We start from the raw sequence: 17,610 nt of genomic DNA on the forward strand, positions 1-17,610 counted from the left end.
TTGGGTGCAGGCGAGGGAGACCCAAATGCTCCCTAGGGAGGTCTCCACTGGCTGCCTTGTTGTTGTTAAAGTGTGATCTGCAACAAAATATTGCAGTATGAAATTGCCATCCCTTCTCCAGAATACACCTTTCTGTTCTCCTAACCCAGAGACTGTTTCATGTGCACTGAGTATCTTCAGTCCTAAGAATAGGCACTCACAGAATGAGTTAGCTGGGTTTTTATTATTGATTTTTATGTTGCTTTTCACAACCAAGGAAACTCACTGCAAAGAAATTGAAACGCAAAAAAGAAAGAAAAATTCATAGCAAGCATATCCATGGTGACAAAATGTATTGAGCCAGCCCTAATACTCATAATAATAACATTGGAATATATTTTTTTCATCAGGAACAAGGGCGGGCAACAACAAAGCACCACCACTTATTTCACAGAAAGTGATGATGTCATCTCCTGGGCACAATTTGCCATCCCCTGCATTCCAGGTAGCTAACATTTTTCTCAGATAAACCCATCAAATAAAGTAAGTTGAGGAAGAGGTAGGTACATTAGCACACCTGGCTAACAGTCCAAATGGCCAGTTTTTGAAGCCTCTTTTTTCATGACCAAAAAAAATGTCCCAAAATAGTGAGCAAGCTTTTGAGTCCACCAGAACATTGCTTCAGGCTGGATGTTAAATGAAATAGGAGGGGTGGCAAGGAAAAAAGGCCATCTTGATACTGATGACATAATGTCTGCATTGATCAGAGGTGCATTTTTGTATTGGAAGGGGCATAGTTCTGGCGATTGCCATGATGAGTGCCTACCCTTCGGAATGTACACCACTGTTTTTCATACCTCACAATCAGGCTCTCTGGGCCTCTATTGTACTATTTGTGTGCATGTGGGGCAGAAAGTGGGGCACGCGGGGGGTGCTGTGGGTTAAACCACAGAGCTTAGGACTAGAAGGTCGATGGTTTGAATCCCCACGACGGGGTGAGCTCCCGTTGCTCAGTCCCAGCTCCTGCCCACCTAGCAGTTCAAAAGTACAAAGTGCAAGTCGATAAATAGGTACCGCTTCAGCAGGAAGGTAAATGGCACAGCTTAGTCATGCTGGCCACATGACACAGAAGCTGTACACCAGCTCCCTCAGCCAATAAAGCGAGATGAGTGCTGCAACCCCAGAGTTGGCCACGACTGGACCTAATGGTCAGGGGTCCCTTTACCTTAAGTAGAAAGTAGCAGAAAGTAAAAGCAAATGCACATTTAGCCACTATAGATAAAATAGACAGGCAGACAGAAAAAATTAAATGCCAAACTATTGTTATAATTAGGGGAGAGAGAGAGAAAATGATTCTTAAATGAGCAATGTTTACTCTGAAGGCAAAGCGCCCACAGGCCCTGATCTGGAATGTGCCTCTGATCTGTACTGGGAGCACTGAAATGGCTGGTTTAAACATGCTTTTTTTAAAAAAAAATCTTTTTATCCTCGTGTGTTTGTGTCAGGTGTGAACTGAAAGCATCCTCTTCCTTCCATGATTTGCGTTCAGAGACAATCATCAAATGAAAGCAAATGAAATCTCAGAGAGAGACAACTAATGCCACTGATGTTCGATATTCACAGCCATTTCTCATTATGTAAGTTTTCCATTGGTTGTCTATCATCTGGAAGTGACCCTCTTTCTGAGTGCTCCAACACACTGTGAGGTCACACAGTTGGGAGCACCATGTCCTGTTGTAACTTGACTCTTTAAAGGGATTCTAGGAACGTCACATCCTTGTGCCAAAATTAAGAGGAAAGTAAACTCACAGTGAATTTGCCTGGACAAAAATGTGCATTTTTGTTTCGAAGTCTATAAGCCATTGCTTTTCTCCAAGGGCACGTCCAGACATCCTGTTTATTGTGCATTCATCCTGATTTTGTCTGCAGGGATATTAGATGCTGGCTGTTTAATGAGCATTGCAGGTCAGTCAAAGTGAGTGTTATCCTGCACTTCCCACTGCATTTTCCCATCAATTTTCTTACCACAAAGTCTGATATTTGGGGGCAAAGCAGGTTTGTTGCACAAGACCTCCCAATTGCACAGCCTGGATTTGCCAGTAAGTGATTTAATACCACACAAACATAGGCTGGAAATGCCTCCAATCTTAAACCCTAACTCCTTTTTCTGTTCTAAGGCAATGTACACACTAGCAGCTTAAAATGCAGCAAGGCTGTGTTTCAAGTCACATTCTTACATTGCTGTGCACACCAGAGTAGAGGTGGGGATGTCTTCACCCAATGCACATTGCCTGTTTGGTTTCCCCATGCATACACTCCTGCAACTGCTATTCATGAAACTGCATTCACAGAGGTGATCTCAAATATACACACCTCAGCTTAACTGCGAAATGAATGTGGCTTATGTTTGCAAAGCTGATTTGAGGGGGAACACACCAAACAACAGTATTTCTCAGGAAACTACAGCGCATATATGGCTTGTGGCAAACACCACATGTACACAGCTTCAAACACCAGCAGTGGGAGCGCAATGGAGCCTGAGTAAACAGCAATGTGTACACAGCCTATGACCACCAGCTCATCCTAGAGGGTCAAGGGTGAGCTCAATATTTCCCATCCTCCCCTCTCCCTCTTGCACAGGTGATTTGCTGGGAGGAATAAAACCCAAAGGTCACATTGTAGAATCAGGCACTGCTTGCGTCCTGGTAAATGAACAAAAAGCGAGCAAACAGCCTCCAACCTGTATCGTTTATTTCTCTTTTCCTCCCTGAATGTAAACAATGTAGGCTGTGATTTGGCTCAGGGCTGCTCGGCTTAGCTGTGCTTAGCATAATGGCTTGACAGCCTTGAGAAAATTAAAAGCTGGAACTCAGATTAAATTGGCAACAATTGCTCCTTTACATCTCTCTGTTTATGGGACAAAAGCTTAACTGAATCAGTAGACTGTTAAATTGCAGGAACCTATTCCAGCTGTTTCGTGCTTCTCTGCCTGTGATCCCTACGCTGCCTTGAGAGTATGGCTGGGACCCAAAGAGCAAGTTCAAGTATGCTGCAAGTCCTTGTGTGCCCAGTTGTGTTGCAATGGGGCAGTTAGGAAGCTGTGGCACTTACAGAGCAGATTCCCAGGGTATCCCAGCAGTTTGCCATGTAGCTGTGGGGTGGGTAAAAGGCATTGAGGCAGAATGAACCATCTTTCCTTGGGGGCAAAACCATAGAATCATAGAATTGTAGAGTTGGAAGGGACCCTGATTGTCTTCTAGTTCAACCCCCTGCAATGCAGGAATCTCAACTAGCGCATCCATGACAGCTGGCCATTCAACCTCTGCCTAAAAACCTCCAATGAAAGAGAGTCCACCACCTTCCGAAGGAGACTGTTCCACTGTCAAATAGCTCTTACTGTCAGAAAATTATTCATGATGTTTAGTCAAAATCTCCTTTCTTGTAACTTGATTTGGGTCCTACATTCTGGAGCAAGAGAAAACGAGCTTGCTCCATGTGACAGCCCTTAAGATATTTGAAGATGGCTATCATATCTCCTCTCAGTCTTCTTTTACCCAGGCTAAACATACCCAATTCCCTCAACTGTCCCTCCTAAGGCTTGGTTTCCCTCCTCTGCACATGTTCCAGATTGTTAATATCCTTCTTAAACTGTGGCATCCAGAAGAGAACATAGTACTCCAGGTGTGGACCCTTGATCATCTTGGTTTCCCTCCTCTGCACAGATTCCAGCTTGTCAATATCCTTCTTAAATTATGTTTTATAGGCGACTGTATGACATGCTGCTGAAATCGCAAGTGCTTCCCTCCTCCCTGCTACGCCGTGGTTTGGAATAGTGTTGTTTCTGAATGTAGCCTTGTGGTTTGTTTCCTTCCAAATGAACTATGAGCTGTGTCCACGGCTTGTTCTTGGCTTACTGCTTGAGATTTCTTTGGGGAAGACAAACCACGAACCCAGGATCAGACATAACGAGACCATGACCTAGATCCTGGCAGCACTGCCAGCACCCAGAGTCGTGGGGGAGCAAAGTGCATGTGCCTTCATTTCTCAACCATAGTTTAGTTTAAGTGGTTTAAAGTGGCCTGTGAGTGTGGAATTTTGGAATAATTTTCAAATGTGCCTTATTTTCAAACCCAGCAGAATTCAGAGTATGGTACAACCACTTCCACATTCTGTCCCAACAAAAAGCACAAAGGTGCTTTTTAAAATAGAGTCTCAAAATAGAAGATTGGAAGAAAGATGGCATTTCTTAACGTTGCAAAGGTTTCCCCAGATAAGCCCTTGAGCCAATGAAGATTTATGCCAGTGTGATATAGATAAGATGGATAATGCCCGATCGTCCTCTTTGATAGCTGCATTCGCTAGACATAAAATAGGACAATGTTCAGACAATTCATCAGGGCAAGTATTAATCTTAATTTCTTATCATTCTGGAGGACGTGCAATGAGTAACTCTTCATGAAATACAGAGGTTAAAACTGGCTAGTTAACTGCTGACTCACCAAGATGAGTTTGGCCTATCAATCATGTACAGCAGCCCAATAAACCTGTCCCCTCCCCACCTCTTGAGGGGGAAAACCACTGATTGTCAAGCACCTCCTAGAATGGTTGAAAGGTTACGGTTGGTTTGGTGGGCCACAAGCTGTTTGCAGGAACAGTTCCAAGTCCCTATCTGAATGTACTAGCTTCCTTTGCTGACTTGAGATTCTGAGAAGTCTGGCTCTGAGGAATATCACATGATATTCTGGATCTGACAGACTTTGCCCCAAGCAAAGTTCTGTCTTATGCTTTCAGTGTCTGAAACTATCTTACCCACTCTCTTCTCCTTTTGTGGGTACTTCCAAACAAGGCCTTAATTTGGAATGTGGCAACAGAGGTTTACTTGTTGTTGTTATTGTTGTTGTTGGTACCCCACCCATCTGACAGGGTTGCCCTAGCTACTCTGGGTAGCTTCCAGCATATACAAAAGCATGAAACATAAAAAAACTTCCCTATAGAGGGCTGCTTTCAGATGTCTTCCAAAGGTTGTATAGTTACTTATTTCCTTAACAGCTGATGGGAGGGCATTCCACTTCCCTTAACACAAAAAACCTGTTTTGGCGTAGGGGATGGATAGGAATAGGTTTGACACACAACAGCTCCAAATTGACTTGAATTACACAACCTGAATTTGCCAGGATGTGACTGAAAATAGTCACCTGAAAATAGTGACCAGCATCATTGTCTTCTAGATGGTAAGCCTGAGGGCAGGGTCAGTCTTCTTGATGGTTCTAAGCCAACTCAAGTGTGTGTATGTAAAAATGCTTCAAATAAACAAATGAATCGGGCAGTAAAGGCTGCAATCCTTTGCACACATTTGAAAACAAGTCCTACTGAAGAAAGCAACATACAACAGGAAAGGTAATAAAGGAAAATACGTAGCCTCCAATATCACCTGCCAGAGCGAGTCTGATCTAGTAGAAGACTGATTCCTTTACAGATCACTGAGCATGGGAAAAATATAACAGGTCATTTTTTTCCTCTGAGAGGTAAAGGAGCAGGTGACCTAAAATGGCATTTGCCAGACCAAGACCTTGTTAATCATTTATTTCTAAGGGATAGCGTGCCTGGATCCACAACCAAAGAATGTGAAAAAGAAGCACAGAGAGAAATGGTGCAGGTATGCATTTTCCCTCTTTCCCCATCCTCACCATTACAGATAAGCTAGCAAAACACCTGAGCAAAGTGCAGGTGGACGCTCACATTTATAAGTCACAGAGCACAAGTTTTGCATGTGGAAGATCTGAGGTTCAGTCCCTGGCATCTGCAGATAAGGCTTGGAAAAACCGGAGAGCTACAGCTCGTAAGTGTAGGCCAGTGATGGGGAACCTGTGTTGAGATTTCCATTCCACCTTAAGGAGCAGATGTGTGGAACTGTTGCGTGTCACACGTCTGTTTACATTCCAGCACATCTTGCTGGGTACTTCCGTTGTGTATAGCTTTTGCTTTTCCTATTCTCTCTGAGAAGACGAGAGAGAGAGAGACAACATGTTTCTTTGCCCTGATTTATGATTAATAAATCTGTAGTTGTAGTATGCTTCCACAAGCCTCACGCCTATTCTGTGTGCGCAGTTCAATCTGCTGATAGTGTGCCCTGGCTTTGAAGCCTGGGTCGCTGATTTACGTCAGGGCAGAGGCCGATGGTCTACAGAGTGGGACTGCTGGAAGGGGACGGCCCGGCTGGGGCTACCCAGCTGGCCTCCCGGCCCTCTGCATGTCAACAACCTGTGGCCCTCCAGATATGTTGGGCTACAGCTTCCATCATCCCTCACCACTAGCTGGGGCTGATGGATAATGAAGTCCAGCATTATCTGGAGGTCCACAACTTCATGGAGGATAAGGCTGTCAGTGGTTATTAACCACAATGGCTATTTTCCATCATCACTGTTGGATGCAGTGTAAGTCTGCTTTCAGGCTTCCCACAGGTATCAGGTTGGCCACCGTGATAAAGACAGTACTGAGTACATTTTATTGCCTCCCTCAATATTTGTTAATTTGATGGACATGAAGTATCTTACCTGTGAGACACATTACAACATGTTTGCACAATTAATATTCATAGTATGAGCAATTGCCTACTAATACCCAACGAAAGGAGGCAGGTGTATATTAAATGTTAGGAAGGATAACTGCTTAACTGATTGGACACCCACACATCATCCCTCAGGAGTATACAACTGCATTTCATTGAGACTTTTAAAACGTTACAATTTAGATATTATATTTTCAGATCAGCCACAAGGACAGAAAGGACAAAATATATATTAAAGATGGTGAGTGATGAAGCTGATTTCTTTGCCTCCAAAGGCATTTGCAGAGGAGAATTGGCTGTAAAAAGCACACACACACCCCACACACTGCACTTCCCACAACAACAACAAAAGCATGATTAAGGGCCTTGTATTTCCAGTATTGCAACCAGGTGATTTTATGTTATTTCTGAATTATTTTTTATTGGTTTTCATAACTATAAAATGCAATAAATGTTACAAATCTAATACATCATTAGTTAAAAGTTCTGTCCATTGCAAATTCACATGTTTATCTTTTTAATCCTTTTCAGGCTTTTCTAGATTGACCAAATATATTGGTCCTGTTTCAACACAAACAAGCAGTAAAAGTACCAGATCAGGTGGCACTCCATCATTGTCCTTTTTTTAAGCTACATAATAAAATCAAACAGCCAGGTAATTTTAGTTGGTGGATCTTGGGGCGGGGGCAGGGCAGGAGGGTGGAGAGCTTTAGATAGCTATGTACTTTAGTTAAGAAGCACACAATTAACATTCCTTCACATGCCTTCACTGTGTTAGAGAAAATTACCAAATAATAATAATAATAATAATAAATAATTATTATTAATTGGGCAGTCCTGATTTTAAAAAGAAACGAAATACTTTCAGACAGAGCTGCAGCTTGGACCCAACATTGGGGGATCTCAGCATCTGTGATGTCACACAAACACACAACACCGGGAGGAGACCAAGCACATAGCCCAGCACACCAAACCTGGTGGTGGGCTGGGCAAGAATAGACAAACGTGAGAAGGACCCTGCTGGTTCAAGTCAAAGGCCCATCTAGTCAAGCACTGCGTTGACCAGATGCCTATGGGAAGTCCACAAACAGGACCTGACCTACTTGCGACTCCCAGAAACTAGCATTCCTTAAGAAGCATATCGCCTCCAACATTGTAAGGAGAACATCCCCATCATGGCTAGATACAATAGATGGACTTATCCCCCATAAATGTGTCTAATCCTCTTCTAAAGCCATCCAACCTGATGGCCATCGCTGCATCTTGTAGGGGGGGGGATTCCACATGCTATGTACTTGGAGTACTTTTGCCTGTACTGAATCTTCTAACCTGCCCTTTCATTGGAAGCAGTGGAGGCTGCTCTGCTTGGGCAAATGGGGCAGTGCCCCACCAACTTCAGTCTTCTCACCTGCCTGTCTTCTTAATTACAACCAGTCGTGGAGGGGTCAGCTTCCTCCTCCTTAATAAGGTTGCCCTTATTGAACTCAACAGGGAAAAGGAAGAGGAAGTGAAAGCTAGAATTGGTTAGGTGTGCCTGTGATTGGCTCTGACTCTTGTTGGTCTCCCTACCTTCTGCCCTACCAGTCTCAATGGTCCCCAGCCACCATGGGTTGGATGGTCCCAACCAAGTTCTCATACACTCCAAACATTCTGCCGATAAAAATCAGGACAGGGGCCTCGTGCCTCTTTCCCAAAGCCCTGTAAACTTCTGCCTGATGTTGGGAAGAAGGCAGGAGAGCTCCAGGATCCTACCAGAGGTCTTGATGCCTCCTTCCCAAAGTCTAGGAAGCTTCTGTCCAGCATAGGAAAAGAGGCAGGTGCTCTGATAGGGCGCAAGAGACCCCCAACTCCTTCCCCAAGCCCTGTAAGTGCTTGCTGGCTTTGGGAAGGGAGGCAGGAGGGCTCTAGGAGCCCATCACAGTCTTGTGCCTCCTTCATAAAGGCCGGCAACTGCTCCTTCACAATGCTGCCACTGCTACAAGAGCTGTTTCTGTGAGCCTCGTCCGCACCTGGTGTGAAATTGGGGCACCTTGGAACGAAGGCAGAGCCCAGGGTGCCTTCAAGGAAAGTGTGGCTGTCCTGGTTAAATCAGGGCACTTGGGAGGTATGAGTTCTAGGGACGGGAATGCATGTGCAGAAGGCAACCCTTTGGATTGGGCCCATTTTTTTAATTCCATCCAGTGTTCCTCACCCTATGTGATCAAAACAATGCAACCTCCCAGCATGTCACAAAGCAAAACAGCTGTCTTTAATTAATGCTAATTGCATGGTTGCTAAAGGTTTTGACAAGAAATGCCCGAAGAACATAACTGTGTGCTTTCTGAGCTAGTTTAAAGTTGCACTTCTCTGAACTTTTGCCAGTTGGAAGCAGAAAAACAGGATAAGGTTTCTGCTGACACTGCAGCCCAGAACCACTGCCAAACTTCCTCTGAGCACATAGAAGAATGAAGCAAAATGTATCTGAGATTTTATTTCATTATTTCACTTTGTTTTCTTGAGAAGCAAGGATGGTCGGGGCAGAAGGGTCATCAGCTGTGTATCCAAGGCAGCTAACATTTAAACATGACACCAAAAGGAAAGGAAGCTCTCTTGTTCGGTAAGAAAAGTTCAGAAATCCCCAGTCACATGATACATTTATTGGGACCAAACTTTCACAGAGCAGCAAGCCAGCTTTATAATATGATCACAATATGACTGTAAGGATACTGAGTTGATTGGGTGGGGGAAAGGAAACTCCATAGGTGAAAAACAGCTCCTATTTGCTTGGTCTATTTTTACTTCTATTAAGTGGACTCCTCTACGGGTGTCCAAAAATTTGCTTTAGGTTTCTGGAACTTGGTAGGTAGGAAATAAAGCTGTGTTTGTGGAGCAAGTCCAGAGATCAAGTCCTCCATCACAGTGAGTTGCTTTTCAGTTCAAAGAGCCCTTGTGGTGCAGCCATTATGTGGAGCACATATTGACTTGAACCAGGGTCACAATGGAGAACAATACGCCTCTGCTTTAAATGATAATATTAGTGAACAAGTATAAACTGGCACAAACTTTCAGGAAATCTTACTCTCCCTGTATTAGACTGCAACCTCTACACATTTATTGAGGGATTTCCCCCCTGAGCAGGCATGCAGGGGGTTGTGCTGTTAGTCTTTGAAGCACTACAAGGCACTCTGTCCTTTCCTTTAATAAATCTGACATAAAAAGACACTCTGTTATTTTGATAGCTCCTTAGATAAGTCGCTGTCCTATCAAGCCAGACTATTAGTTAGCTAGCTCAGTGTTGTTGGCACTGGCTGGCAACAGCTCTCCTGGATTTCAGATTAGAATAATGACAGGGGAGTGGTGGGAGGCACCAGCTGGGGAACCCCCAAGGGAAGAAGACTCTGAGCCAGGGGATTGGTGGTGGGTTGAAAATGAGTGCTCAGAAGGAAAAGAGGGAGCAGGGTGGGAAGAGGTGGTGTTGGAAGCTGAAGAGGCAACAAGGTTTAGGGAGCAGGAAGAGGCTGGGGCAGAGCGCAGTGCAGACTTAGAGGCAGGAGAGGAGGAGGGCCAGGAGACAGAGATGAGGGAGGTTGCTGAAGAATCCAAGGAGTCTCCCCCTCCTGCTGTGACCTGCTCACTCCCCCTGGTCTCCCAGAACATGCAGAGAAATGAAGGAGGAGCAAAGAGAGGCAAGACAATAGAGCCTTAGGCTGCTGGGGAAGAAACCGGGGAAAGCGCCTTAGAGAGTGGTAGGAAGGCAGGGACCTTCAGTCCTTGCAACTGCCTCATTCGGGCAAGACCTACTGGGAAGGGTTGCTGCAACCAGCTAGGACTGAGCTGTTTTGTTTCTTTGATAAAGAGTTCACTGACATCGGGTGCTTTATTATTTTATTGCTGACCTGCGCCTGACACCAGCTCCTGACAAACCATTCCTAGCCCTAGGTGGAGATAGAGCATGAGACTTTCTGCAAGGAAAGCACACGCTCCATCACCGAGCTACATACACCCCTTTCAATTGCAGTGCATTATCGGAGCATATCTACACTAATAATTTATAACGTTAAAAATGCATTATTAAAATGTGACTCCAGGGGGTGCTGCAGAGCAGCGAGCCACTGGCAATGGAAAAACTGCCATTAAGTGTTCCAAACGCTATTAAATACAACGTTCTATAAGATCAATGTAGATCCAGCCTTGCTCTTCTCTGCTTTGTGCAGAATCATGTGACGCAAGATCACCTCCAGACTGTCACTGTTTTGTGGGATGGATTCAATCACATACAGGCAATCGTAAATTTGTGCAAGTATAGAAATTTCGTAAAATCATTAAAATAAACCTTAGTACTGTGAGAAACTAGTCTACCAACAATTTGTGGGTTCCAAGACCAGAGCGGGGATTGGCATGTTTCTTCAAGCAGGCTGTGGCATGCTGATGAAGCACCTATATTTAGAGTACAATGAGTGTTTCAAACCAGTAGTGGCTATTGAGCCCAGTTTGCCTGTGTTTTCCAAAAGGCTTTGGTTTCAGGTCAGTGGGGGTCAGGATGGTCTGAAAACAACCTTGGCTGCCCATGGGAGATCAACATAATGATACAACCATCAGAATGTATTAAGAAGATCTGTATGCTTCTGGACAGTTCTTTGCCTGGACAGAGAGTGGAATGCCTCCACTCTCATTAAAATAATTAGACTCTTCAGTAGTGGAATTAATCCGTCATATGCTTCCTAGGATAAAAGGAAGTTGAGTAAATTAGAAGAAGTAAAAAACACTTTTTTGCTGTGCTAGGAAATCCACTGTGGTAAAAGAGTAAACAAGGACTTTCAGATCACTGTGGGCAGTTAGGCTATTTCTGGATCGGGGCTTCATAAACAAGGCTGGAATCAGTTCTTGCTAACCGTTGAACCTTGTAAACCAGGTTTTTCCAGACTTCATTGGCCCCTTGATGAGCTTTTAAAATTGTCATGGAGCCCAACCCCAATTCTTAGAAATGCAAATGAAATAAAGTCAAGCGATATCAATACATAAACAACATTTATTAATCATCCATCACCATTACTTGGTTGGCATCTGTCTGTCTCGGGAGACAATGGAAGAGTACACTTACGGGAGTGAAGTCAAACCACTGGAAGGTTACAGTGCCTGCTGTGGCTGAATACGAGAGAGACATGTTTTGTTGCAGCGGAGCAGATAAAGGCATCCTAGGAATCATAAAATGTAAAAAAATAAGGAATACTATTATTGTATTATGGAATCTTCTTATACAGAGGTTCCCCACTGACAAGGGAGGTGCACTCTGTATATGCCTATGCTATTTATTTATGAGACTTACAGTTCCTAATTAAATGTTTTGCACTATATCCTCTATATACAAACTTCTTTTCTGCCCCTAGGCTCATTTAAACCTTGTTTCAACTCCTAGGTCTTTATTCACCCCTTGCAGTCTTATTGACCCGAAGGGGTCAGTATCGATCACTATGGGAAAACCTGCTCTAAAGAAATGTGCTCTTCTTCCTTAAGTATACAGAGTAAATCAGGAGTGAGGAACCTTTCCAAATGCTGCTGTATTAAAACTCCCATCACCCACAGCCAACGTTCCAGGCAACCCCATTTACCTGTTTTATGTTTAAAATGGCAAAAAGGGGCTATCAAAATATATTGGGATGAATGAAATCAAGTTGTACGCACTTGAGAGGTAGTTCAAAAGGAAATGCATACCAAAGCACTTTCTAAGAGCAGAGCTTGAGCCACAGAAAAATATTCCAGGCACTCATTTTGCTGAAGTACACATTTCATCAAAACTACAAAACCAAGTTAAAGAGTGTTCCTGTTTCGCATAAGTTGTTCGGTGCCAAAGGACCTTGACCTAGAACAGGGAGGCTCACCCCGTGGTTGGAAAAGAAGATGTAAGTGAGTACATCAATCCAAGCACACTGAAAAGACAAACTGTTTTAGCCAAGGAGATACAAATTATTTCCTAGCCCGGAGATATGTTTGCTCCTGTAAACAGTTTTGCAATCATTTGGCATCCTTCCTAGGTTGAAAAGCTGATAGAAAAAAACAACTTTTGAATATACTTAGATTGAATATATTCAGAGGAACCCTATTTTCCAGACTATCTGCTGCATAATGAATATTTGGTGGGTGTGGGGGATATATGTTAATAAATAGTAATGAAGGAGATTTCCCATCCCGCAGTTTGGTAACTGAAAGACTTACATCTTAGGGATCCTTTTCACAGTATGGGAGAAACGTAAGAGTAGATCTGCTGGATCAGATAAAGGCCTGTCTAGCTCAGCATTCTGTTTCCCAAAGCAGCCAAACACAAAATGCCTTTGGGAACCCTATGAACAAGACATGAGCACAATAGTCCTCTATGGTTATTGTTCTCAAGAAATTGGTTCGAAAGCACGCCAGTGCAAGTAGATAAATAGGTACCGCTCCGGCGGAAAGGTAAACGGCGCTTCCGTGCACTGCTCTGGTGTCGGTGTTCCGTTGCGCCAGAAACGGCTTAGTCATGCTGGCCACATGACCCGGAAAAACTGTCTGCAAACAAACGCCAACTCCCTCGGCCTGTAAAGCGAGATGAGCGCTGCAACCCCAGAGTCATCTGCGACTGGACTTAAATTGTCAGGGGTCCTTTACCTTTTTTAAATACCCATTGTTTACTCTTATCCCTTATGAATTTATCTAACAATCCCCTTTCAAAGCTTTCTAACTTTGTTGTTGTTGTTGTTTAGTCATTTAGTCGTGTCCGACTCTTCGTGACCCCATGGACCAGAGCACGCCAGGCACTCCTGTCTTCCACTGCCTCCCACAGTTTGGTCTGACATGTTTGTAGCTTCGAGAACACTGTCCAACCATCTCGTCCTCTGTCGTCCCCTTCTCCTTGTGCCCTTCATCTTTCCCAACATCAGGGTCTTTTCCAGGGAGTCTTCTCTTCTCATGAGGTGGCCAAAGTATTGGAGCCTCAGCTTCACGATCTGTCCTTCCAGTGAACACTCAGGGCTGATTTCCTTAAGAATGGATAGGTTTGATCTTCTTGCAGTCCATGGGACTCTCAAGAGTCTCCTCCAGCACCATAATTCAAAAGCATCAATTCTTCGGCGATCAGCCTTCTTTATGGTCCAGCTCTCACTTCCATACATCACTACTGGGAAAACCATATGAAATATACTCAGAGTCGCAAAGTGATTTCATGCTCTTTATTCAGCTCATAGTGGTGAGGAGGAATGAATAAATGTCCCCTCACAGTATCTGCTTTATATACATTATTTACACAATGGGCTGCACATGATTGGCTAATTCTGGAATTCTACTGTAAGCCAATCAGGTTGTGGATTCACTTCAATCTGGAGCAGGATTGGGTGGTTCCTGCCAACCAATCATACTGCTGCATTGTTCTAGGACCAATCAGACTGCTGCATTCTGAATCCTATTGTTCTAGGACCAATCAGACTGCTGCCTTTTGGATCCTATTGTTCTAGGACCAATCAGACTGCTACAGTTTGGATCCTATTCAACTCAGTACATAACACCCCTCCCCTCTAAGTTCCAGTCCTGCCCGGGAGGTCGCATTCATAGTCCTCAAGGTATGCCGGCGGCCTACGTGTGCGTTGTGGCCTGGGGTGTTCCCTGGTCCGGGCTCCGGGTTCTGGCTCGTGTTCCAAGGATGCTGGCTGTGATGCGGCTGTTTGGTCTGGTGCAACCGGCTCGCTCAGTCGTGGTTCTGGTTCCGGTGTCCTTTCGGCCTCACGGGTCCTCTCTGTATTTACTGATTCTGCCTCTCCTGCTGGCCCCTCCTGCTCTATGGGCCTCACTGCCCCGCTGTTCCCTTGGGACTCCTCTGACCTGTCCTCCTCCTGGTTTTCTCCCGGGAATCGTCGCCGTATCTGGTCGCAGTGGCGGCGCCAGCATTGCCCCCCATCCGTTAGCACCTCGTACGACACGGGGCCAGTGACCCTGGTGATTGTGGCGGGTACCCATGCTGGGCCTGCCCCAAAATTCTTTGCGTACACTGGGTCCTGGGCCTCGAAGGTCCGGGGGTTCCTGCCTTCCCCCACCACTACCTCATCCTGAGCTCTATCGGGGTGAAGGCGGTCCAATCTGATTGCAAGGCGCCGACCCATTAGTAGTTCAGCGGGGCTCCGGCCAGTCGTTGAGCTGGGGGTGCTGTGCTGTGCTAGAAGGAATGTGGCAAGGCGGTACTCCCAGTCCCCTTGCGTCATGCGGCGAAGGGTGTCCTTGGTGGTCCGCACCATGCGTTCTGCTTGGCCATTGGTGGCAGGGTGGAACGGCGCCGAACGGATGTGGCGGATGGCGTTCTGCGCTGTGAAGGTTTGGAATTCTCCTGACGTAAATGCAGTCCCGTTGTCTGAGACGAGAGTGTCAGGGAGCCCGTGGGTTGCAAACAGCCTGCGTAGTACCCGGATGGCTGCGGACGTGGAAGTGGACGGTACCAGTGCGACTTCCAGCCATTTGGTGTAGGAGTCCACCACTATGAAGAATGTTTTCCCCTGAAAGGGGCCAGCGAAATCCACATGCAGGCGTGACCATGGTGCTCGGGCGGACTCCCAGGACTGGACTGGGGCCCTTGGGGGATCTGGGCGGGATTCTTGGCAGGCCTGGCAGTGTTTGACCCAGGCCTCTATCTCTCCATCGATCCCCGGCCACCACACATAACTCCTGGCAAGGGCCTTCATTCTTACTACCCCTGGATGTGTCTCGTGTAGGGCTGTGAGGACCCTTTTGCGGAGGGGCTGGGGAACAACGACTCTGCTTCCCCATAACAGGCACCCCTTGTGGGCCGACAGTTCATGTTTGCGGGTTGTGTAGCCGGCGAATTCTGGCCCGGGGCTGCTGCTGGGCCATCCCCTCCACACCCAGTCCAGGACCCGGGAGATGACCCTATCTTTCTTGGAATGGTGTGCAACTTCTTGTGCCTGAATGGGGCGGTCGGGAAGCAGCTCCAGGCTCATAACCTCTTGTGCAGGTGCTGGGTCAGGGCCTGTTTCCGGTAGTGGTAGCCTGCTGAGGGCGTCCGCATGGCCCATCGCCTTCCCAGGTCGGTGAATCAGTGCATACTGGTAGCTGGCAAGGAAAATTGACCACCTGAGGACGCGAGGAGACAGCACTTGGGGGGTCTGCTTTTCGGGGGCAAACAAGCCAAGCAACGGCTTGTGGTCAGTCACCACGGTGAAGGGCCGCCCGTACAAGAAATCATGGAATTTTTTTACTCCCTTTACGATTGCCAGACCCTCCTTGTCGATTTGCGAGTAGTTCCGCTCGGTTGTGTTGAGTGTCTGGGAAAAGTACGCCACCGGTACCTCTCTTCCATCCGGGAGTTGGTGCCCCAGGACAGCTCCAATGCCATAGGGTGAGGCGTCGCATGCTAGCACCACCGGCAGCCTCTCGTCGAAGTGTGCCAAGACCGAGTTTGAGACAAGCAAGTCCTTGACTGCCTGGAATGCGGCCTCCTGGCGCTGGCCCCACACCCAAGGGGCCCGCTTGTCCAGGAGTCTGTGTAGGGGCTCCGCTACCGCCGCCTTGTGGGGAAGGAAGGAATGGTAAAAGTTCAATAGCCCCAAGAAGGCCTGAAGTTCAGTCTTGCTCTTGGGCGCTGGGGCATCACAAATGGCCCGTACCTTGTCCCCAGTCGGGTGGACCCCTTCTGCGTCCACCATAAATCCCAGAAAGTCCACCTGAGGCACTCCTAGTAGACATTTTTCCCGCTTCACCTTGAGACCCGCCGTCTGGAAACGGTGCAGAACGGTGCGGAGGCGGTCCTCAAACTCCTCTGGTGTGGGGCCGGCAATCAACACATCATCGAAGAAGGGGGTGACGCCAGGAATCCCTTTAAGGAGAGAGTCCATTATATTCTGGAATATGCCTGGTGCCACGCTGACACCGAATTGCAGCCGCTTTACCCTGAACGCTCCTCTGTGCGTCACAATCGTCTGTGCCTCTGCTGTGGCCTCATCTACTGGCAGCTGTTGATATGCTTGGGCCAAGTCCAGCTTGCCAAAAATTTTCGACCCAGCCAGGGTGGCAAGGACATGGCTGACCACTGGCACTGGGTATGCGTGGGCCGTGAGGGCCTTGTTTATGGTACATTTGTAGTCTGCGCAGATGCGGACCGAACCATTAGGCTTGACGGGTGTGACGATTGGGGTTTCCCAGGGAGCATTAGGCACCGGCTCCAGCACTCCTTGCTCTACGAGTCGGTCCAATTCCTCGTCTATACGGGGTTTCAAGGCGAACGGGACCCGGCGGGCCTTGAGCCTGACCGGTCGTACTGCGGGGTCAAGCTGTAGCGCAATGGGGGGGCCCGTATACTGTCCCAATTTCCCATCGAAAACCCCTGGAAATTCCTTGCATATGGCGTCCACGTCCACTTGTAAGCTAGTGTGGTTCACCCCGGTGACAGCTAGCCCCAGTGGTCCAAACCATGACAATCCCAGTAAGCTAATGTAGGGGCCCTTGACCACAAGCAAGTCCAGTTGCCGCGTCCGCCCTCGGTATTGCACCCTGAAGGTCCCCACCCCCATTGTGGGGACCTTACGTTTCTGGAAGTCCCGGAGGGTGAATGGGGCCGGCCTGAGTTTGGGACCCCCAGTGGGACACAGTTTCCTTAAGGTCCTTGCCGAGATTATGGATAGAGTTGAACCCGTGTCAAGCTCCATGCGGCATGGGGCCCCCTCTATCTGTACCTCTACATAAATTTTCTCTACGTTGGGGTGGGGCAACTGGTATACCTGGAAGTCCGTGAGCTCCGTCGAGTTGCCTTGGTGCGTTGGGCCCCGGGACCTGGGGCTCTTGGATTGGTCATCTGATGCCTGGTGTCGGGTGGGCCGAGCCCGACACACCCGGGCGATGTGTCCCGATTTTCTGCACTGCCTGCACTCTGCGTTGCGGAAACGGCAGGTCCTCCTCTCGTGACTCTCCCCGCAGCTTGCGCAGTTCCCTCCTTCTCGTCGAGGCAGCTGTGGTCTGTGCGCTGCTTGAGTGCGCTGCTGTACTCGGTGCACCTCCTCCCTGTCGGATCCTGAGTCGTCGGTGAGGTCTTCATGGTGGACCCTCGGTTGGGATGG

The 17,610-nt window shown here is 47.1% G+C and overlaps 1 protein-coding gene across 10 annotated transcripts in view; it reads left to right on the forward strand.

The window, feature by feature from the left end:
* CCDC152 (coiled-coil domain containing 152) overlaps positions 1 to 9,143 on the forward strand; it is a 29,292-nt gene extending 20,149 nt beyond the window's left edge. For 6 of the 10 annotated variants that reach the window (XM_080973145.1, XM_080973142.1, XM_080973140.1 and 3 more), the window contains exon 10: positions 390 to 545. In XM_080973145.1, coding sequence (XP_080829271.1) covers positions 390 to 508 — 119 coding nt within the window. In that variant the 3' untranslated portion in view covers positions 509 to 545. Of the gene's footprint in view, positions 1 to 389; positions 555 to 1,484; positions 1,617 to 7,078; positions 7,203 to 9,046 lie in introns of those variants that run through there. The other 4 variants (XM_080973147.1, XM_080973139.1, XM_080973138.1 and 1 more) reach the window with 4 other exon arrangements.
* The last annotated feature ends 8,467 nt before the right edge of the window (positions 9,144 to 17,610 follow it).

This window comes from Podarcis pityusensis (genome assembly GCF_964106645.2).
Source record: "Podarcis pityusensis genome assembly, chromosome: 11".
NCBI classification, from domain to species: domain Eukaryota; kingdom Metazoa; phylum Chordata; class Lepidosauria; order Squamata; family Lacertidae; genus Podarcis; species Podarcis pityusensis.